General features: G+C 33.5%; 1 protein-coding gene across 7 annotated transcripts in view; it reads right to left on the reverse strand.

Annotated features, from left to right (window-relative positions):
- Positions 1-23948, reverse strand: part of LOC149803493 (SH2 domain-containing protein 4B-like) — a 70006-nt gene that overhangs the window by 36548 nt on the left and 9510 nt on the right. For 2 of the 7 annotated variants that reach the window (XM_089953222.1, XM_089953218.1), the window contains 3 exons: positions 17708-17810; positions 6025-6174; positions 90-168 (listed from right to left, as the gene is read on the reverse strand). In XM_089953222.1, the coding sequence (XP_089809348.1) occupies positions 90-168; positions 6025-6123 (178 nt within the window). In that variant the 5' untranslated portion in view covers positions 6124-6174; positions 17708-17810. Of the gene's footprint in view, positions 1-89; positions 169-6024; positions 6175-17707; positions 17811-21261; positions 21284-21481; positions 21520-23948 lie in introns of those variants that run through there. The other 5 variants (XM_089953221.1, XM_089953217.1, XM_089953219.1 and 2 more) reach the window with 4 other exon arrangements.

The raw sequence follows: 23948 nt of genomic DNA on the forward strand, positions 1-23948 counted from the left end.
TTTCATCACAGTGTACCTATGTAAAGACGAAATCTGTGCATAAAAAGGGTATAATCAACAACAAAAAATTTTTAAATAATAATTTTTACCATTTTTATGAGGTTTATTTTCCTTCTTATGTGTAGCTTCAAGTTTTTTATCATATTCATTCCAGCGTCTCAGTTGCTCCTGTAAAATAAAAACCTTTATCAGAATAAAATCGAACAATTACACAGCTCACCTCAACAAAGTTTTCAAAAGGCTCCAGCAGCCACTATAACCAATAGTTATCATGGAGAAAACAAATTAAGACAAAAATGATTTAACTAATGTAATGTTAGCCCATGTGGTAGAGTGAAAAATAAATATAACAATAAATTAATACTTCTGATTCAAAGTAGAGGTATATGGAGTTGGGTTTCATTGGTGCATACAGCATTACCCATGGTGTATAGTTTTAACCTTGCTGTGTACAGCATTACCCATGGTGTATAGTTTTAACCTTGCTGTGTACAGCATTACTCATGGTGTATAGTTTTAACCTTGGCCATTTCAAAATATTGAATTCTGTTCACTAGCTGTGTCATGCATAAAGTGCTAGTGGTGGGAGACCATTTATCTAGAGTTCTCTGTCCAAGGATTTAACCACGGTGATAATACTTCCCAGTTCTCTCTGTATTGTCACAATACAGAGGAGTTTTGTCAAGCAGCTAGCTGCTCTATGGAGCAATCTTCAGATGCAGAGGTATGTGAAAATGAAAACTGCATCCTTATCTCCTATGTTCTATGTTACGAAATTGTTTAATATTTTTAATATTTTGGAATGTATTCAAATTTTCAAGGAAATCTGATCTATGCCACATACAGCCATGCTATCGGATAGAATAGAGTCTGTTCTAAGCCAGACTTTTAATATCTGAACAGACAAGTTAAATTCAATTATATGTTGTATGCATTAAATTATGAAAAATGCTCAAGTTTTTACATTCCAGTGCAACTGTTCTTGTCAATGACAGATTCATGTATGAATATGCTTATTGAAAAAATAATCTTGTACTGTACAGTTATTCTTATGGAAGAATTTAATGTGTAACAATGTCAGTTCATGTATATGCACAAATAATGTATACCACTGTATTTGCACTCCAAAATGCCTCCTGTATTACACAGCATATTTATTGTATTTCTGCTGCTATGGGGAAGTTGTCGTTCTGAGGTAAATGGTGGCACTGGTTCAAGGAAAGATACTAGCTGATTAAATGTAAGAGGCTTAAATTTCTGGACCAATGGGTGGCATTTGGAGGTTATTGAGAGATCACTGGCAGGATGAGAAGAGTGGACAACATGAGATTGTTCCTTTACCATCTATTAGGAGCTATGGATTAAAAATATCTCGTGATTGGCTGGATGCCACAAGACAATCATCATTTGATACGTTGATGGAATACATCTATCAGGTTTTGAATTTAAAGTCAATGTTATTGAATATGTGACCATCTAATGTACCATTACACCTGGTGATGAAAAATATATTCATCATATCTGTTGATACTGCTATACATTTATCATATCAACTCATAATTCCATACACTGATAAAATTTGTTGATAATTCCATAGATTTATCATATATGTTGATGATTTTTTTATCTCTTGATAAAATCCATGCACTGATCATGTCCACTGACACACAATATCATCTGTGACTATTTGTTGAAAGTCCATGTTTTGATCACATCCATTTACAAATGATTATCATTTTGTTATATCTATTGTAGAGCTTTGTGTGTGTGAGTAGGGTAGGGTCTGAATTGTAATAGTTTAGTTTATCATAGGTGGAAGTGTATGAGCTAGGGTGTCAGATATTTGTTCATCATTAATTGGTTAATTAATTAACTAATTATAAATAATCATCCCATTCAAGGAAGTATGGTGTATTAATTAAATCACTAATCTAATTCCTGTATCCATTCACAAATACAATACATTGTTAACCAAATTGTGTATCACAATATACAATGCATAGTTATTACTATGGAAGTTTACCATTAACTCATTCAGCCCCAGAGGAATTTGTCGTTTTCACCTGAAATACGAGTAGGAAAGACATTTGGGGGGTGGCCAATTCTGAATACATCATAATAAATCTGATTTCAACAGATTTTCCATCGGACTAATTCCTAGTTGTATTAGAAACATCATTTTCCAATTGGTTATTTTGCTTGCGCATGAGCAGAAGGGTAAAATTTGAAGTTCTTTTTTTTTTTGCTTAATGGACCCATCATTTTTGTATGGAGACCACTCTTTATTCCAAATGCCCACCATATCCTAGTTTTTGCAAAGGTTCACCAGTCTGTGTGCAGTTCAGACAAGTCTGCCTTAGATCCGAGGCCAAAAGGTCTAAAAATCCATACACAAAATTGCAATCCGACCACAAGCAAATTTTGGGTGGAAAAAAAAAAACAGGTCCAAAAAATGAGGTTTTCACCTCTGCATTTTGTAGTGCAACTAGAACTCCCAGATTATTTGGTATCATTTTAGAGCTATATCTGTCTGCTTTTTTTGTAGTACCACCCACGTTGGTGTATCTTAAATGACCTTGATACTGCAGAGCATGGAAATAGGGTACAGCCTCATCATACCTACAGGTGGAATTGGGGCCGAATGAGTTATAAACAAAAATATTTATACCTGCTCCCAACTGCACTGGTCATAATGGGTCATATATAGCATGGAAGAAACCTATGTGATCATGAGAAAAACAAAAATACTGAATTTGTGTTAGTAAGGCATAAAATATAGGTCAGTTACCATTGGTTTTAAGTGTGTAGCAGTTACAGAGATTCATCCAATTATCAAGTTTCATGAATTCAACACAAACAGCACCAAAATAAATGACCTTTTACTACAAAATGAAGACAAAGTCATTAAGGCATGCAATACAAAAAATATAGGCCATAATGACATACATCTGCAATAAAGAAGCACTGCTTATCCAAATGTATTCCCTCACCAAGTTTCATGATTCTAGCAAGGATTGTATGCACACAGCATACCAAAGCAAAAAACATCTATGTGGTCAAGAGCTAACTGCAACAATTTATCCTACATTAGAGAAATGTGAAATACTGGCCAGTGACCTCTTTTGTACATGTATAGTACTCATAAATGTATATAATCATCTAGTATAATGATTCTAGCTTTAACATTAAAATATTTTTTTAAAATAAAAGTCAGTTAAGTGTGAAATATGGGTCACAGTTACCAACTTTTGTAAAGATCATGCAGCACTCCTCAAGATGTAACACCTCACAAAGCTTCATGTGTCTCCTCATGTATACAGAGTGCATAAACCTGAACTGAATGCAAAAACTTAACCAAAAAGTAATAAATACACAGATATGTAAAAAGTTAGCCCACAAGCCCCTTACCCTGGAGTTAGCTATTATGAAACTGACTCCAAGCTGATGTATGGGATCAAGGAATAAAGAATGGTTAAGGTGCAGTGAGGCTGTAAATATGAACTTGCTTTTAGATGTGTTGACACATATGCCGATGCTGGACACAGTACTGAGGTGAGTTAAAACATCAAGTAAAAATTTGAAGCAAACAACACTAGTGGACAATAGTCATTTTTTGAGACTGTGAATCACCTTAAAGTCTTGGATATAAGATGTTGCAGTCAGTCTGAAAAATACACTTCCACAAGTAATTAATTTTGTGGACACTTTATTTTGTGTACAGTATTTTATAAATTAAAAAAATTGAGTAGGAAAATATTAAGATTCTAAAAACTACCATAAAAAAATGTGTTTTTTGGCATTATCTTTTCATTTTCATACCCTCTAATCTTTCCTACATGATGTAGTTCTAAAAAGTATACTGAGTAAAATTACTGTCTTTAAAATTTTTGTACATTGATTTTTGAGGTTTTTGGAGTAATGTTTTGTTCATGTCTGTGCAAAGTATTTGGATAATGGAAAGTGAAATTATCTCATGATAATCGATTAGTCATGTCAAAATGGCACTGAATTACAAAAGAGGGAAGGTTGAAGATGCAACAGACTAAGTAAAACTGCCTTAAAAAGACAGATATTGGTTTAAACAAACAAATAAATAGTTTATAAATTTTCTACAAGGAAATCAGCTGAAAATTTATTTACTGTTTTACCTATCATGTGATCATCACTGCATGTGCTCATGGCTCAATAATTACACATCCCTCTTTCTGACCAAGCAAGCATTTCAAACCTAAATCAGTCTGAGAAATGGATCACACATACAGTTTACTGGTTGTGACTTTTGGGAAATGGAATGAACTATCAGTGTGGCAAACTTCAACACAGACAAAAGGATTTAACTAATCTAGTATGCGTCATCTATTTGATGCAATCTGACTGCCCATTCTGAATAAATGTGAAAAATACAAGACAAATTGAATTTTTTCAAGTTTACTCTATTTGAATCATAAGGAATAGGCATGTACATTTTAAAATTAAATTTCAAGTTAAAATATTCCACCGTATCATCATTTGTATATGCATTTAAACAACATGCTGTCCATACAGTATGGATAGTCAAAAACAGGGATTACCAAGTCTATTAAGAGTAGTAACCATGTGTTTTTTCTTGGTGAAGTGGTACCATGGTTTTGGTCAGCACTACAGTCCCATGCATACAATGACAGATTATCCTCTTGATGAATTGGTGTCATGGCTTTGGTCAACACTATAGTCCCATGGATACAACGACAGATTAACCTCTTGATGAATTTGTGCCATGGCTTTGGTCCCATGCATACAATGACAGATGAACCTCTTGGTGAATTGGTGCCATGGCTTTCGTCAGCACTAAAGTCCCATGCATACAATGACAGATGAACCTCTTGGTGAATTGGTGCCATGGCTTTCGTCAGCACTAAAGTCCCATGCATACAATGACAGATGAACCTCTTGATGAATTGGTGCCATGGCTTTCGTCAGCACTAAAGTCCCATGCATACAATGACAGATGAACCTCTTGGTGAATTGGTGCCATGGCTTTCGTCAGCACTAAAGTCCCATGCATACAATGACAGATTAACCTCTTGATGAATTGGTGTCATGGCTTTGGTCAGCACTAAAGTCCCATGCATACAATGACAGATTAACCTCTTCATGAATTAGTGCCATGGCTTTGGTCAACACTACAGTCCCATACAATGACAGAGTAAACTCTTGTTGAATTAGTGCCATGGTTATGATTAGCACTATATTCTCATGCATGTGAAAGATTAACCTCTTGATGAAACGGTGATGTGGCTATGGTCAGCACTCCAGTCCCATACATTTGACAGATTAATGTCTTGGAGAATAGGTGTCATGGCTATGGTCAGTACTACATTCCCATGCACATGATGACAGATTAACCTCTTGGTGAATTGATGCAAAGGCTAAGGTCAACACTTCAGTCCCATGCACATAAAGACAGAATAACCACAGTCAATAACACTTTGTCCATGTGCTGTTAAATTTATTGGATAACACCTGCCTGTGTGGTACTTCTTCCAAATTGCTTGTTCGTGAACTATTAAAGCATGGAGAGGGGAGGAAAGTTAACACCTTAAAAAAGTCTTGAAAATTTATGCGAGAGTATTTCAAGAATCATGTGGGGGCCTGAACTGATAATATATTTAAAATGCAGAATCAAGCGAATTTTACGATCAGTCAAAACAGAGTATAAAATGCTTGATATGAGGGAAATCTTCCTGCCATCATTGGTGTGCATAAATATAATGAACTTTATTCGAATGTAATTAACTCAGACGTTTTAAAGCATATGATGCCAGTAAAATGTCACTCACCTAAACTAAATAATAATATGAAATGTGTGAACAAAATAATACCAATACAGTGACATTTATTCCAGCACTTAGTGTGCAGATTGTCCCAACCATTTTCATATTCTATATGTTGGGATTCAATAATTATTATTATTTGGATAGATGCACTATGCAGTTTATATGCTTTCCAAAACCACATAAAAATAAACTTTTAAAAGTAAATTACCTGTCTCATCTTGAGGAAAAGGACTTGTTTCTGTTCTTCTGATAATTCCGCAAGGACATCAGGGTCAATGAACATATCCCGCAAAATCTGTTGCAACATGGCTGTTCCTGACCACAACAGCAAGACTGACTCACCATCAGATTGACTCTTCTGGAATGGATAAATAACAAGTTAACCAGTCTAATAACAACAGCAAATGGCAGTTTTCAGTACTGAAACAAAAGCTCTGCATTAAAATAAGTCCTTTGTAATAGAAGTGTATTGTAAAATCTGAGCTAAAATAAAACATCCAAACAGAACATTGGTATTTGAATATTCATTTGTTTACCAAGCAAGTCTGGCAACACTTTGATCAAAAAATAAACATATCAAAATGCAAACAATCCAATTTTGAAACCGTTTACTGAATCAGTTTAGAGAAAAACAACTTCAAACCTGCTAGATCATCTAAAATGAAAGCTGAAAGCTCACTACATCACCATTTCTATTCATTATACTCTTGAAAGGATTGTGTGCAATGCAGCAAGCTGATGAAGAACAAGGGTTGACAAAGCCATTAAATATGAATTAACATGAGCTCAAAAACAAATTGTGAGTTGTTGGACATTCATTGTCAGAAACAGATGCAGTCAATTATGCAAACCATAACCACCCAATATCCCAATAATCAATGTACACCTTTCTGTACCTACTCCAATGTACACCTTAATGCACCTACTTTAATGTACACCTTGTGTACCTACTTTAATGTACACCTTGTGTACCTACTTTAATGTACACCCTACTGCAAGATGAGGTCAATATCTATGATTGGGTTTCATTTCAAACAATTATTGATCAAGCCTTAATATGAGTTTCTTTTGACTAAGCAGAAACTTCCAATGTCTGATTTAGACATTTATAATCAGCCAAACAGTTCCATTGGACATCTCCCATATATACAGGTATGACAAATTCCGCAGACCTGCAATCAACATATCCAAATTTAAATTAATGAAATTAAACACAGATTTTACATTTTGATTGGGAACAAATCACTTTCAATATCTAAGATAGCACATTTAACCAGTAATGAAGTTTTCTGCACTTCTTCAACATATTTCTTTAGAATGAAAGAAATGTTTATGGTTGTACTGAATTTAAAAATAAACTTGTAAAATAACACCTTATGGTATATACATTTGATTTTCAGTTTGAATTCTCAAAAACATATAAAAGATCCCCATAAAATTATTTAATTAGATTCAGATTACTTAGATCACAACATTTTCCATGCAATTTGGTGGAGAGTGGCGTGGGGTGGGGTGGGTATGTCAGAAAATACAAAAGCTGACCCCAAAAAATGGCCTGATTTGTTACCTTTATAACATCAATAAGTGTGGCTTTGTAGGGAGTGGGGGTCAATAAATACTGAAGTAGAAAATGAAAAGAGGTTGAATTTGTTACCTTTATTAACAATAACAACTAACATTCAATTATAGTACATGTACATGTACACTCAACAAATATTCTATGAGGAAATAAGTATTTGTTTCAGCTCTATGTGTAATAATGATAAAATCTACGTTGCCAGTCTGCTAGTCCTGTAAGTTGTGATTTTGTAAAACTGTACGACCTCCTGCATTGGTGGAAAGTGATTTTAAGATTACAATTTATTATTTCAAAATGTGCAAGAAAGCAGTATCGTCCCAAATGTTCTGGTTATTCATCCCATCCATGCTGCCCTGCACTACACCCTTCCTTACCTGCCCCAGAGGATGAATCAAGATTCAAGATTTATGTGCATACAATCTCCATCTACACATCAGTTATTAAATATCTCTATTGAAAATGGTATAGTTGGAAGCTAGCTCCTTCACGCACATCACCTGTGGACAAGTAAGAAATCTGTTCACATGCTTTTCTTGTATCAAAAAGTATGTGGACAATAATTAAATCATTTTCGTCATCATTAAGACATTGTACAAGATATTGTACATTATAATCTGCTTTAGAACTGGTTGCCCTAACAACCTAATTAAGCTCCTGTCAGATAAGTATCTACACAAAACTACAATGAAAGTCAATATGAAGATAGAAAAAACCTTGAGTGTCAAGCTTTTTGTTTGCAATTACTTTTTTATATAAAAAAATTTAAACAAAAGGTTGCTGTGATGATAAAATTTCAAAGACACTTCAGGCAACCTATTTTTTTTTTACATATGCATGCCTGAAATTCAAGTTTTATCTAATAACAAGGAATGCAGGATATACCATATATGCTCACTTATAAGTTGAGTCCAACTGCAAACTGCACAGACCCAGATCTGCTGTCACATAATGTACCAGCAGACCTAGGTCTGTGCAGTTTTGTTAAAAGTAATCAGTAGAACAAGCAACACTGACCCTGTCCTGCGGGTGCATTATGTTATGGTAGATCAGGATCTTTCTTGTTTGAAGTTGATCTGACTTGTCACCAAGTAAAGATGGTATGGTAAACAATAGATAAACAAGATCAGCCAATCAGATGTAAGATATCTCATTAATATGAGCAGATCCCACTTGTTATAGATACTCTATGTGACAATGAAAATGCAGTGTGTGTGTGCATGGAATATTGATTTTAACTCACAATGACACTAAGTGCATGTTAATAACCATAGCTAAGAAATTGGCAAACATGGACCAGAAGCATTTTGATTTATGAGTGCAACCAGTGAAAATATTTCTAACTATAAATTCATTCTGACAGTTTTCTTAATGGGATATACAGATTAATAATGCATGTAAACTTGTCTTCTAACTTAACACTGCTTACTAAAATTAAGAAATACCTCTCCCCCCCTCCATGTCAGAATCCTGTATGCTAATACATATACTCATCAACTTCTGGATAACTGCCTTAATATGTTGAAAAACTGCTCCAGACAAGACCTTGACAAAATTTCTAATTATAAAACAGAGCAGCACATATATGCCTAGATAAATCTTTGGATTCACCCTCTGAACCCCTATTCAAATAATCAAGCAGAATGTAATTCAGACACATGTACTGATTACAGAGACAATGTGATCCCTCTGTTGAGATAAAACACCATTTACAAGGCCACCTTGCTCACACCAAAAATAATACATGTATATTTCAAAAATTATCCTCCATATGTGGACACTTTTCTGCTGAAGAAGGGGTGGCCATATAAGAAAGAAAACACTGTATATAAAACTTTAAATGGAATTAAGGTATATGTATATGTGATGTTTAGTCAGGTACAATTTAGTTATACACTACGCTCAGTAGAAGACTGAAACCTCAAATACAGCAATTTGACAAGAGCTTTAGATTTTCCAAGGTTCTTGTGTGGAACAACTTGCCTTTTAATATACAACAATCCCCACAAGCTTCTTTTAAAAATGAATGCTTTGACAACATGTTCAATAAGAAATCAGTATTATCAATACATTGATTTCTTAAGTGCATGATGTGTGTACTACATCCAATACGGTAGATACCCTTCCAACTCTATTCCCATAATAATCATCTAATGGCATTGCTAAAATATTTCTATTTTTCTATTAAGCACACAAATTAATTCTGCATTGAAACCATACAAATTCAGTGCAGTATAAAATCAGTATCACCAACCAATTATAATGATTATGTCCAACATGCGAAGTACAAGTACAAACGTCATTTGCTATATTACTATTTAAGCATGTGGTCAAGTAACCAAATTTGTGCAAAGAAACATTTACAAGATAACTAACTTGAATTAGATTACCTACATTACTTGAATCCTAATTAAAACCACTTCCTAACTACAGAACTACACTCCAATCCATCACCATTATGCAATCTTACACTTGTAGCATTACAAACCTGTGTTATCAGGTGTGCCAACTAAATTCCTTACCCTACTCACTGCCACAGAAATTTACAATATGAAATGCACATTCCAAGCTCAACATTGTCATGACAAAAAATGCCCATGAACTTGGCAAAAAAAATGTATGTCTGCATATATTTTTCATGGTAAAAACTGGTTTGCTGCAAGATAGTATACATTAGTATTACATAAAATGAATTCAATGTTTCCTGTAAAACCAACAGGCTTGATTAAAATCCTAGAGACTGTAACATCATATTTTTGAGCAAACATTTCCTACAATTTTTATATCTGGTCCATTTCAGATTTTTTTCTGTTATTTTGGCATTTAATACTGACCCTTTGGAATATTTTTTAGTACTAACAATCTGAACTAATCAATGATATCACATGACATTTTTGTTACATGCCAATTTTTAAAGCCTGTCACAGGAAACATAAACACTTTCTTTATAGATTTTAGCTTTAGAAACACAATACAGCTATACAATTTTATGGCACAAGTATGACACATTTAAACTTTTATAGCTGCAAATTCTTCATGACTTTAATCAGGTTCATACTGGAAATGAGGGTTAGTTGCCTTTAATTAGGGCCTAATAAACATTCCCTACAGACCCAAAGAAAACTAAACCTGTTTGTAAAAAACACAAGCCCCTGCTGCTGTAATGTAGAAGACTGCATGCAGATCAAAAAGGCTACAGTCACACACAAAAATGCAAATTTCTGGACAAATCTGAAAAATTGCTATAATGGCCTGAATATCTCATTATGTCATCTACATAATGTTGTGGGGGCCCCGAGTGGCCGAGTGGTCTAAAGTGCTCTCCATTATGGATCACTGCCATCTTACCTCTGTCTGCGTGGGTTCGAGTCTCGGATTCAGCCAATGTGGGTACGTGAGAAAGCTTGCCAGTAGCTTCTCGTGGGTCAGTGGTTCTTTCCGGAGTTTTCTTGGGTTCTTCCTCCACCATTAATACTGGCCGCCATGTATAGCCTATTGTGTGCTGAAAAATGGCATTAAACCTTACAACAACAACAAAATAATGTTGTTGTTGTTGTTATAGGGCTTAACACACATGATAGGCCACACATGGTGGACAGAATAAATGGTGGAGGAAGAAACCGGGAAAACCCCTGGAAGAACTACCAACCCACAAGAATCTACTGGCAAGCTTTCTCACATCTCCCACATTCTCGAACACTCTGGGCCCCCATCATCTACAATATAGTCATATACATATACACATAAACAGGCATACCAAGTTTTAACTCTCTATCTCAAGTCATTTCTGCTTACTTATGCATTTTCATAACCCTAAAAAGGTCTTGGTCCAGTATGTTTAAAACCATGTACAAAAAACTGAAAAATTCTTGTACAAATGTATTTAGGTCAGCCACACAAAAAACCACAAATAAGTTTACCAAATATAATTAACTTAATCATGCCAACAACGTTTTTGTCAACATAGTCTAAAAGTTTAAGTATCCAAAAGGCTACAAGAAAAAGTGTTTCCTGTTGGACTGGTTTCATAATTAGGGTAGGCTGGTTGCTTCTTCTTTTTTTAAACATTATATATATATGTAATCTGATCTTTTGTGATTTTTTTTCTTCAACCATGGATGGGCAGAAAAGTGCTAGGGTCAGAAGTGAGAAATAGGGATGGTTGGATGACCGGAAACATATTTTGTTTTGCTTAACGCACATGGCCCAAGCAGGCCTGATAACACTCATTGGACTTGTATAACAGTTGATGATATTATAGTAAGAATCCAACCTCTGTAAACCATCTTACAATTATCTGTATATACCCTAGTTCAATACCTTGATGCCCTTTACCAGGCTCTGAAGAAACCCAGATGAGAAATATAGTCACTAGATCATGAGAGGTAATGATCACAGTCAATGTGATGCAAGGTATCTCACTAGCATGTGCAGCTGTCACTTAATATTGTATAACAGAATCTCTCTGTGTCAAACTTATCTGATATCTTAATAATATAAGGCTATTTAATAAGTCCGATCAAACTCTAATTAAAAATATAGTCGCTATTTTGTTGACAAGCTTGGCTAATCAGATGCAATGTCACATTATTATAATGTGAATTCCACTCATAATCTCATTCAACCAAGATCTTGAAGATGTAGTCCAATTTACCAAAGTTTGATCAAAATCCTACCAAAAATACCATCTCTTCAGTGGTATAAACAAAAACCCTGTCAATCTGGTGCAAAATCACTTCATAAATATGCACAGATCTTGTTCATAATTTAAAAAAATCACACCAACACCTTGATGATATTAGCCTATTTACCAACTTGAATTAAAGCTGGATCAGAAATACAGTCTCCTAAGTGACATGAAGCTTAGCTAATCATGCAAGATCACCTCATTGATTATATACATAGATTTGCTTACAATACAACACATCTAGATGATGTAAGTCTATTTACCTGGTCTGATATAATATTATCAGAAATAGAAGTGTTGATTACCTCAACACAAAATCACCTCAGCATATACATGGATCTTGCTCATAATTTTAATAGATTTTAATGACTTATGGGTAAAATCTATTTATCATGTTTTATAAAAACTGGATTAGAAATAAATACTATACAGTGGCAATAAGCTCAACCAATCAAATGCAAGATAGCCTCATTAAAATGTGTGAAACACAAACATTATCAAAATCATGCCAGATATTGATCACGTAAACCTAAATTTGAAGTTTGATTAAAATAAAATAAAAAATGGCTTCCAGAATGGTAAGAAGCACAGCCAATCGGCAAGATCACCTCATTAATATCCATGGATCTAGCTTATAGCCAATATTGTTTAAGATTGTGATGATGTAAGTATAGATTCTAATAATACAATTTACACAGTGGAAACAAACTCAGCCAATCAGATGCAAGCCCATTTTATTAATATACAAAGATCTTGCTCAATATATTACTCACCTAAGATCTTGAAGATATAATCACAATGTCTGATCAAAATCAGATCAGAATTATGACCGCCAACATTGTAACATAGTCAGCCAATTACATGTAGATGCATGATCAAATAATAATAATAATAATAATAATAATAATAATAAAGAACTTCATTTTAAAGTGGGTGACACAATTAGTTACATGGAACTAATCCTCCTTGTAGCCCTATATTATATGCATATTTACATACAGAGCATGTGTACATACAATACAAAGAAAAAGGAAACAAAAAGCATTAACAATAAGTAAATTATATATGGATATAATAAACAGAAAATTTAGATGAAAATGCTTCAACTGGGTATATTGTGTATATTCTGTACAAAAACAGTAAGACAACAAAGTGGATGGTTTTAAAATTTATACTTTAAGTTGTGATGTATTTGTCAAATCAAACAGGTTGCAATGTTCATCCACTGAAATCGACTATAATTAAATGCATTTATATTTGTATTTTCTCAAATTTCCTTTAGGATTCTCTTCCAAATTAGTGACCCTGAATATAACTTTTCTTAAAGAGTTCTATATTTGGTTTTGGAATGGAAAGATGGTTAGCTGAAACTACTCTTCAACTGGGTATTTCCTTATTTTCTGGCAAGAAGCTCCACGAGATATAATGGGACCATATTGTTTGTACATAAGACTAACCTTTCTTTAAAATATTTGTTCACTTAGTGTCAACATTCATTGCATTTGGAATGTGTTTAGCATTCTATAGGATTAGCCTGCAGGCTCTTATTGTAAGCATCAAATATTCTTGTCATAAGCGTTTCCCCATATAACATTACAGTAGTCTAGGTAAGGTTGCTGCAAAAGTCTGAAAATCTAAATGGGTCATTTAGGAAGCTGTACCAATATGCCTTCCAAATTTTATCTGATTGATTATTGCACATGATCAAAGCATTGCTGTAAAAATGGCACTTGGTACCCAGTTACAAAGTGGCATAGTACTGTTACAGAATGAACAGTCTTAGCTTCATAATGATTCATCACACAAGTCCCTCAAAGGAACTAATGCTCTACTGGTTCTATATTTATTTTTACAGGCATCCAAGACAAAACCCTTTCTTTTGTCATTTAATTCTTTATGACTGCAGAATACTGAAATCATCTCTGAGAAACTCCAACATATCAATTTTTTTTAACAAAAACGTTTTTTTTACACGTCTAAATTAACATATTCACAGGATATAGTTAAGTGCAATACAAAATTCCTATCATGGCCTTTCACCTTAAGCATGATATCATGGATTGAAAATTACTGAACTTTTGTCAATGTCAAGATATACCCACAGACAAAGCTTGGCTAAACTGATATCACACAGGGGGGGGGGGGTTAAGTGCCATCATTCAAGGTATTCTTCCAATACATCAGCAAACTGGTTTTGAAAAAGAAAATTCATTAATAATTGACCTTAAAATCAATGTTAGAGTCCTGACTTTATTCTCAGGAGAGCAACTAAATACAAAGTCTGGTCAAAAAGCCATCTCAATTTTTTTAAAAAGCCAGCTCAAAAGTAAATGTACAAGGCCAAGTCAATGCAACAATATAAAAAAAAAAATGTTAAAGGGAACTGGTCAGCAAGAAAAGTAGACAGTAATGTATCCAGTGGCCAGTGATAATAAGAGGATTCTGTACATGTCACTATTCACAAAATTGAAGAAGTAAAAAAATGCAAGCACTGACCTTTGAGTTGACCTCAAAATCAGTTAAGTTTGATTTTCAAAACAACTTTACCAAAGTTGAGTGTCAGATCTGTATCATTTATATTTAGTACCAATTAAATACTGTAAGATCTTTTATGTTCAAACTATCTTTTTAATTTGCTCATCAGTTTTTTAAATAATTGTTAACTCTTTTTTTTTATTCCTATCCTAGGATGGGCATTTAACTATGTTCATTCAATAGAGAAAACAAGATATTTTCAAAATGGTCACTATGTTGCCAAGTTGGAGGTCATATCTGCATGGTTTTATATACTAAATATTTAAATAAAGTGTGTATCTTTGATGGTAATATATTTTTTCACAATGTCAGTATGACCATCCATTCAGGATAATAAACTGTTAAAAGAAATTTCACAAATTCAAACAGGAGTAGCTGCAACAAGATTTTCAAGATGGCCACAATGGTAGCCATATTGGATGCAAGATTGGCATAATTTTCATTTATTACCAACCAGATATCACAAGAAGTCTTTTATTAAAAAACCCATGCTGATGGAAGAATTTCAAGATTATCACCAAGCAGTGAAGCTAATGGTCTGATCTGCACCATTTTCAGTTGGGTCCAAATGGACATCACAAGAAAAAACAATCGGGAATTAGGATTCCTGAACCACAAATGGGTAGTAATACTTTCATGTACCATACTCAAAAATATAACTGAGTACTGCAAAAGCAAGTAATAAAATAAAATTCTGGAACTAACACACAGATGGAATTACTTACCCTAACACCAGGTATGGTAAGGGGAAGAACAAGAGAAGGGCACTACTAAATTATCAAGTGAATTAAAATCACATCATATAATACAATGACTGAAGGCATAATAACTCAGTTTGTAACAGTAAATTAGAATAGTCTATATTAGACATGTAAATGAAGGCAATTTTCCAAGAACAAAATGTAGATATCAGCATTACAAGCATCCAAGGGAGATGGGAGTACAAACAAGTCAATGATGAGATTGATTATTAGACTGGTTCTGGTTTTTCTCCATTATACATTTCTAGAGAGTCAACGATGTGATTATCAGACTGGTTCTGGCTTTCCTCTATGATATATTCCTAGAATATTCCATATAATGGGAGGCTGGGATTGCGAGCTCATACAAGGGGACTTGGCATCCAAGAAAGAAAGCAAGGCAATAGTGACAGATTACATATTACTGTTATTAAAACTGAAAAAACTGCTGTAATTGTATACAAGTCTATTAAGGTCATCTACTTCTGACCATGTTATAGTGTAAAATTTCATGGCTCTATATAAATGTGTTTTGGGGATTTTTTTCTACTGCATTATAATGGAGTTGGGAAGATGTACTGACTTAAACAAAAATACTGCACTGGTTTTTAAATTAGAACAGGTAGGTATTTTTTTTCTCAGCATTATATATATTAAAATGAATCTAATGTAATAAGTACATGGCAAAACCAGCTCAACTAGATGCACAAACCAATTTTTGAGAATTGTATTTGTTATCTTTTCAAAACATGTTCTACTTATTTTTTAACATCATATATATTATAATGATTAGTATATATAATGTACAAAGCACTTCAAGTACTGGGCAAAACTGACTCAATTAGATGCACAAATCAATTTCAGATTTTTTTTTAAAAATCTTAATTTTTTTTACTTGACTAATAAAAAAGGAGTGTGTGTGTGTGTGTGTGTGTGTGTGTGTGTGTGTGTGTGTGTGTGTGTGTTGATTAGGATTTTTAATGTAGCTTTAACAATTTTTCAGTCATATTGCTACAATGTCTGCAGATTGTAAATTTATAGTGATGACTAGCACTGGGGCATCATGCCACAGACATGTAGCATGATGTCCCACCCAGTCACATTATCCTGACACCAGGCCAACCAGTCCTAATACTAACCTCTTAATGCTGAGTGCCTAGCTAGGCAGCTGTTAGTACCATTTTTGTAAGTCTTTGGTATGACTCAGCCAGGGTTTGAAAGGAGGGAAAAAAGCAAAGAATTATATAGGCAAAAGAACGAGCTCAAAGCTTGTCAATTTTACTTTCTGCAACAAAGATCTTATTAGCATAGACATCTATGACACAACACATAAAAATGTTAGTTGCAAGATTTCAGAAAAAAAGAAAACAATAATAATAATAATAATAGTATGAATCCAGTTCTGATTTAAAGGTCTATCACAGGTTATGCAGTTTAAAAGAAATGTGGTATAAATTGATATCAATTACATTAAATCTACTAATTGGCATTTTAACTTCATTCAAATTAAGCCTTTTATTGTGTCAATGTGCATACCTTTCAAATTAAGCCTTTTATTGTGTCAATGTGCATACCTTTCAAATTAAGCCTTTTATTGTGTCAATGTGCATACCTTTCAAATTAAGCCTTTTATTGTGTCAATGTGCATACCTTTCAAATTAAGCCTTTTATTGTGTCAATGTGCATACCTTTCAAATTAAGCCTTTTATTGTGTCAATGTGCATAACTTTCTAATTAAGCCTTTTATTGTGACAATGTGCATACCTTTCAAATTAAGCATTTTTATGTGACAATTTGCATACTTTTCAAATTAGGCAATCAACTGCAAAAATTTGCATACATACATGTACTTCAACAGCATTGCCAGTTCACTCCCTAAATATATATCAAAACTGTATAGTCCATAAAAATGTTATACCATGATGAATCTGTACATGTTATATATGCTGAAAAGTCCAGATGTCCAAGTTTAGTCTACAAAAGATTCAGGCAAACAAGTGGTAGACAGCCCTTTGGATGACAACAATCTGCAGGCATCAGTGTTAAATATTATCTGATCGAGACCTGCACATGCTTGAGTATGACATGTAACACTGAAGCACCTTACTTTGACCTATGGGTGGTCCAGTTTGCTGACTAAATGACCCTAAGGCCAGAAATGGACCTAAAATCAATTCTTGTCCAAGTAAATACTATTACTGATACTAGTTGTATTGGAATTTAGGACACTACATGTATCAAAATGATAACATTCAACTGCAATATGAATACTTAAGTGCATCACTCTAAAGATGAGATGTTTTTATCTTACTGAATAGCTAATAAATTTGAAAAATCAGTTATGTTAACTTACAGCTTCAAAAGAGTTTCCTCAAGCTAATGCTTAACTTTGGCACATTCTAAATTCATCAAAGCTAACTGCTGGTTATTATCCAAATATGTGCTCACTGAAACCACTGTAACAAAAAAGAAGAAAAACAAGGACTGGTCAGTAACATTGCTAAATATTTGTTATTGGTATTATTACCATCCATACTTTCTGAAAATTCATAATTCCATAATAGATATTAGGATACCCTCCAAACAGATATATTCATCTATATGGATCTCACTGTATGTATGTGACTTCTTTTTCTCATATGACGTTGGGATGACAACCCCACTCTTATTTAAAAGTGTTGGGGATACTGTGATATTTTGCACCTGTCCCTCTATTTATCCATTACAAGTAACCACAACTCCTAAATGGCCAGGTGTAAATTCATAAAACCTTGTTGTTATGCTGCCCTTTGGGTTTTGTCTGCTGGTTAGAGTAAAGAATGACAAGCTTCATCTGCAAGAGAATTTTTTATTCCTTAGACCCAACTCCTGGAGTTATATGGGAGTTCAAAGGTCAGATATACCAAAATGCATGTTTCATGCCATTTTAAAGTAGCGGTATGTGATCAAACTATATATATATATATATATATATATATATATATATATATATATATATATATATATATATATATATATATATGAATATGATAATATTTTCCTGCTACAACTGGATACACCTGTAGCAGAAAAATATCATATCATATTCATTACAGATTTTTCATTATGAACCAGTGTAAGTAATAGGTGATAAAGGTATTGAGAAATCATTTGGCATGTGCTTTAGAGTAAATTGAATAAGAGATGGTTAACTATTGCAGTACTTCTTGCTTACATGCCTGCCAATGTCATGAAAAGTTCAAAGGCAGGGTCCCTGGAAATTAAAAATGCAATAATTATTAGAATTTCAATTTCAGTAGCATTTTAAATATGTAGCAGAGTTTTGAACTATAGCAATTTCAACAGCTCAAAGCTTTTGAGGAATATATTTTTTTATAAATGCCCCAATGTACTATGTGTCTGTGCTATGAGTATGTATTTCAGGTTTTGTCCAAAATGTTAAAAAATTCAATGAATCCAAGGACAGTAAGCACTCCTACAAGCTGTTAGGTACATCTGTAATTAAAATACATTGGTGTAATTCAACCCAGAAGTTTAAAAGGTTCAAGGTAATTAACAAATATAAGGACAGAGCAAAAGAAGGTATCACAACATCCTCAGCACATAAAAAAACATGGGGACAACAAAAAATCGTGAGCAGATTCAAAATACAAACATTGGTGGAAAAGGTTTGAGTCACGGCAAGGGGAGGGCAGATCAGGTTATGGAATGCAGTTTTTGTAAATACAACAGTTGTTTTAGCTCAGCAAAGGTAGGTTACAAAAAGGCACAAATGACATTGCAGTTTTCATCACACCATACAAAATGCATGATGTAAGTTTTAGGATGTTTTACTCTAAAGATAAGGCACTAAATTTGGTATGATGATCACCATCATTATTACATGTATTATTATTATTATTATTTATATGGTACAGTGACCCCTCACTATAAAGTGCCTCATTATACCACCACTGCCTGTCTTACAGGTATGGATATGAATCACATGGACTTCTTTTAATTTTATATTACATTATTAATTATTTCACTTAAATAAAGCTCCCAAAGTTAATATAAATCAACTATAATGTGACTTAATGTTAGAATGCTATTTATGCAACATTATGACAGCCTTACTGGAACACCCCCACCCCCAACAGTACATACTCATAATAGCACTGTGCATGGAAGTCTGAGAGTATACACTTAATAATGAGTTACATGATACATACAATTTTACCAGCAATTAATGAAATTGGATCCCTCACCATACCCCTTACAAATGAAACTAATAACAAAGGTCCTTATATGGAGGGATGCTGTATATGGTTCTGTTACATATAATGCTGATTACTATTTTTAATAACTAGAGCATCCATAATGGCTTGCCACTGCAAATCCCTACACTTTTCATGACATACTGCAAACTTTTACTCTGCCCTTTTCTCCACTCTCCCCCAGTGACAGAGGTCATAATGCCAAATCCATCATATGTGTCTTCCATCCATGACTCTGTGCCTGTGTGTGTGTGTGTATATATATATGTGTGTGTGTGTGTATATATATATATATATATATATATATATATATATATATATATATATATATATCTATCTATATATCTATATATATATCTATATATATATATATATATTAAAATGAAAAGGTATTCAGAGAACTCACCCCATTGAAAACTCGCCCCATGGGAACTCACCCTGGGAGAACTGCCAACTTCGTCTGGATTAGTTGCCCCAAAACCCATATATCATATAACCTTTTTATAACAGAATTACATGTAAAACATCTTTTATGTAATTTATATTTAGATTTTTATTTACACGCGATCAGAAAAGAGACATTAACTGGTAGTCATAAAAAGCAATATCATATTAATATTTCTAAGACGAAATTAAGTCTTTATATAATCTAATGAATGACAACAGTATAGTGATTAAAAAGGATGATAAGTCAAACAGTTATTATTATGAATCAAGATGATTATGTTAAAGATGTTGAATGTCAATTAAATGATGAAAACTACTACAAAAATATTGTCGAAGATCCGTCAATAGAAATTAAATTAAAAATTTCAACATGCATTAATGAGATGGCTATATATAAAAAATTCCGTATACATGTATGAGGAATTTGATACTTTCCCTCTTAACATGCTTACACCAAAACTCATAATTAAATCATACATTAAAGATACAACAACTTTCATTAAGAAGTTGAAGTCTATTCCACAGCTATCTGTTAATTTCAATCCGGGTATTATTAGATGTAACATCGCTATATAACAACTTATATATAAAACTGCAGACATCACCTCATGCTTACATCCTCTTTTATTTTTCCAAATAAAATGCATCTAATGATTTGAAGAGCAGAACGAAAGGGACAGATAACACTTATTTTTCTTTAAGTACAGAAGTGGAAAACTTGAGAAAAAATTTCACATTTTATAGATTTAATAAGTTATTAAGATGAAGAAAAACAACAATAAATAAAGCCTTAACAACCATGTGGCAACATCTCAGAAATAATATATATATTATCTTTGGGGCGACTTCTCTATACGAAGTGGGGCGACTTCTCCGACCACCATGGGGCGACTTCTCCTGACACCTGGGATTAGTTCTCCCACGGCGAGTTCTCTGTTATTCAAATGAAAATACTTGCCAGTGTCATCGTAAATAGTATTTGGGAACATTTTACCTTTAAACTCTACCTTTGAACCCGCTCCCACGGACCATTGGCGCAAGAGCCAATAATGACGTTATATTTTTGTCGATGGTTACCACAGGAGTGCAGTAATACACGTCTTGAGAACCTACGAGCGACCACCTGTTAATGTTATAATGTACGACCAGAATCGTCATGAACGGATCGATTTTATTATAGAAATGCACTGTCGTCTACGACTACCTGCAGAAGGCGACCAGGGTCCACCATTTTCTTGCAAAAACAAATGCATTTCGACACTTTTATGAATTACCATTTCGCAAAAACAAACGAATACTACTGACGTTTATTTAGTCCGTTCTAATTACGACCGCTATGGAATATCTGAAGACCAAGTGCAGATTGTTCTAAAACAACACTGCTATGCATGACAGCACCGCAAAAACAAATAAATACCACTAACCTTTTTTTAAATCCTTAGAAGTCACGATCTTGTGTGTACTAGTCAAAAATAAAACAGTTGTCGAGATTAGCTACCGGATGCAGGTAGTCGTCATATGCTACAGACCGTAAACTAGGCTGAACGTACATGTCACTAACCTACATGATAGTACCTTAGTCATATAAATCCTCATTACGATTAACCAATGCTTCTGTAAATGGAGCTGTCGCAAAAGCACATAGTAAATTCAAAGGTTTTGTATTTTGTATTTATATTTAGTGTATGCAAAACCGCAAAACGCTAACAATGCCCTAATGAGAACTCTTTTGAAAAGGTTTCATTGAAGCGGTCGAATAAGCCATTTTTCCGAGTCGATCCATAATGCTTGGGGGTCAATAATGAATGATCCCCGTTTTCCAGCTCGGACTGTCCCATGCTATTATATATTTTTTTATGTTACCATTATTTAAACCCGCACCAAGTCATCGCCTGTTCACTGTGGTGCAGTCATGTTAAACAACTCCTTGTTTATCGAGTTAATCTCTGTAAATTATTTTGTTTCTGGGTGGCTTAACACTGTCTTTTAATTTAATCATGTTACATATATAACCCATTCTTACATAAAGCATAGTCAAAATCGCTAATTTATACACAGTATGAGTAATTGTTACCATAGCTCTAATTGAAGTGAGTCTGAAATATGGACACGCCAGGTTAACATATGTACAGGATAAATAAATATTACTGTACTAATTTTGCAATTCATATGCTAACCTATGTGAACACATCATCTTCAAGTATAATTGTACATGTTTAATAATAGATGTACATTTTTCTTGCTATACAAAATTACTTTGTGATGAAACAATTGCAAAATATTTTAACAAAAACTATGAATAACAAATAAAACGCAAGTACATGAAATTGTAGATATTTTCACTTTTTAAACCTGCTGCATTTTGACCATGAAAAATAGTAATCTTGCTCAAATCTATTACTGAAGACCACCTGTCTATATGGCAACTCTGGGCACTTTTTTATAACATCTTTGTTGCACCAGCTCAAACTACCCCACTCCATACCCTTCTCACACAAATAATAAGATTTTCAAGATAGCTGCTGTGGTAGCCATATTGAATGTAAAACTGCCACCATTTTCATTTATGACCCCACCCAAACCCATCCCATTCAAACCACAACCAAAGGGTAGTAACTCAAAACTGAAATCATACCTCTCTTGCACATGGTCACCATATAGGCAACCTATGTAACAATTTTGGTGAATTTCAGTAAAACTAAAAACCCTAGTACAACTCCAATGACTCACCATCTTAAATCTCCACTTTTAATATATATAATACATATTCCTGTTGTGATTGCATATGTATAGTGTTGTGACCCTATGGTCCTAAACTAAGTAACAGAAAAGAGCAAAATCCAACAAATTTTGTAAAATTCAACAAATAATTTATTTCCCAAAGAATACAACATGAAAATTTAAAAAGAGTATTGTGAATTAAATAACAAATATTTGCAATATTTGTTCTATCACAAGTCCAAGAGTATATAGTAATCCAAATGTATTCTAACAGCGTTCGAAATTAATTCCAATTTTGAATGTGATTATGCACCAGTAGCCTGGAAGATTTGATGTGATAACAGTCTTGATGTATCACATTGATTTAATCCAAAACGTCAGTCAATGAATTCACAATAATAGTCATTTAGTCCAAAATCAATGAGCACTTTTTAATTCCAACGAATGATTTCAATAAATAATTTCTCTTCACTGAACACAACTAAAACCGATTCCACTAAGACTGATGTTAATATGGAATGAGTAACTCTAATATAATCAACCTTAATATCAAAACCTAAGACACAATTTGAGGACCAGAATGAGGGAAATTTCCATTAAACAAAATTTGTTTTCAGACAATGGTCATAATCAAGACTATATGAAGAACTCAAACTTAGCAGACATGTATACCATGCATAACACTAGATATGCAGGCCCAAATGCTACCCTCAGTTATCGATAAAGATCAAACAACACAAATTAAATAGATATATAACATATAATCATGGACAAAAGCAAACACACGATACAAATTAAATATGCAAAACAATAGTTTCATATTAAAAAAATCTTTGTAAAATGTCCTTGAAATCGAAGTTTTGCCATTTACATTTATCTCAGGGTTAACAGCTAGGGCTGACATCCATCTTGCAGATAGCTAGCAAATGGACAACATACTACAAAGCTTCATTAAATTAGTTACAAAGATCTTGTATTGGATAGATGGATCAAGTGATAAAAGTATCAAAATAACCCCAATGCTTTTTTAGTGTGAGGATAAATACATTTAAAGAAAGTTAAAAACACATCCTTTTTGGATATAATGAATAACATGTCCTTGATCAAAAAAATGGAATCACTAGCTACAGCACAATATCACTTTATTGTTTTTTTTTTGTGACTTTAGAG

Source organism: Sinohyriopsis cumingii, chromosome 3, assembly GCF_028554795.1.
Source record: "Sinohyriopsis cumingii isolate HCF-2022 chromosome 3, ASM2855479v2, whole genome shotgun sequence".
Taxonomy (NCBI): domain Eukaryota; kingdom Metazoa; phylum Mollusca; class Bivalvia; order Unionida; family Unionidae; genus Sinohyriopsis; species Sinohyriopsis cumingii.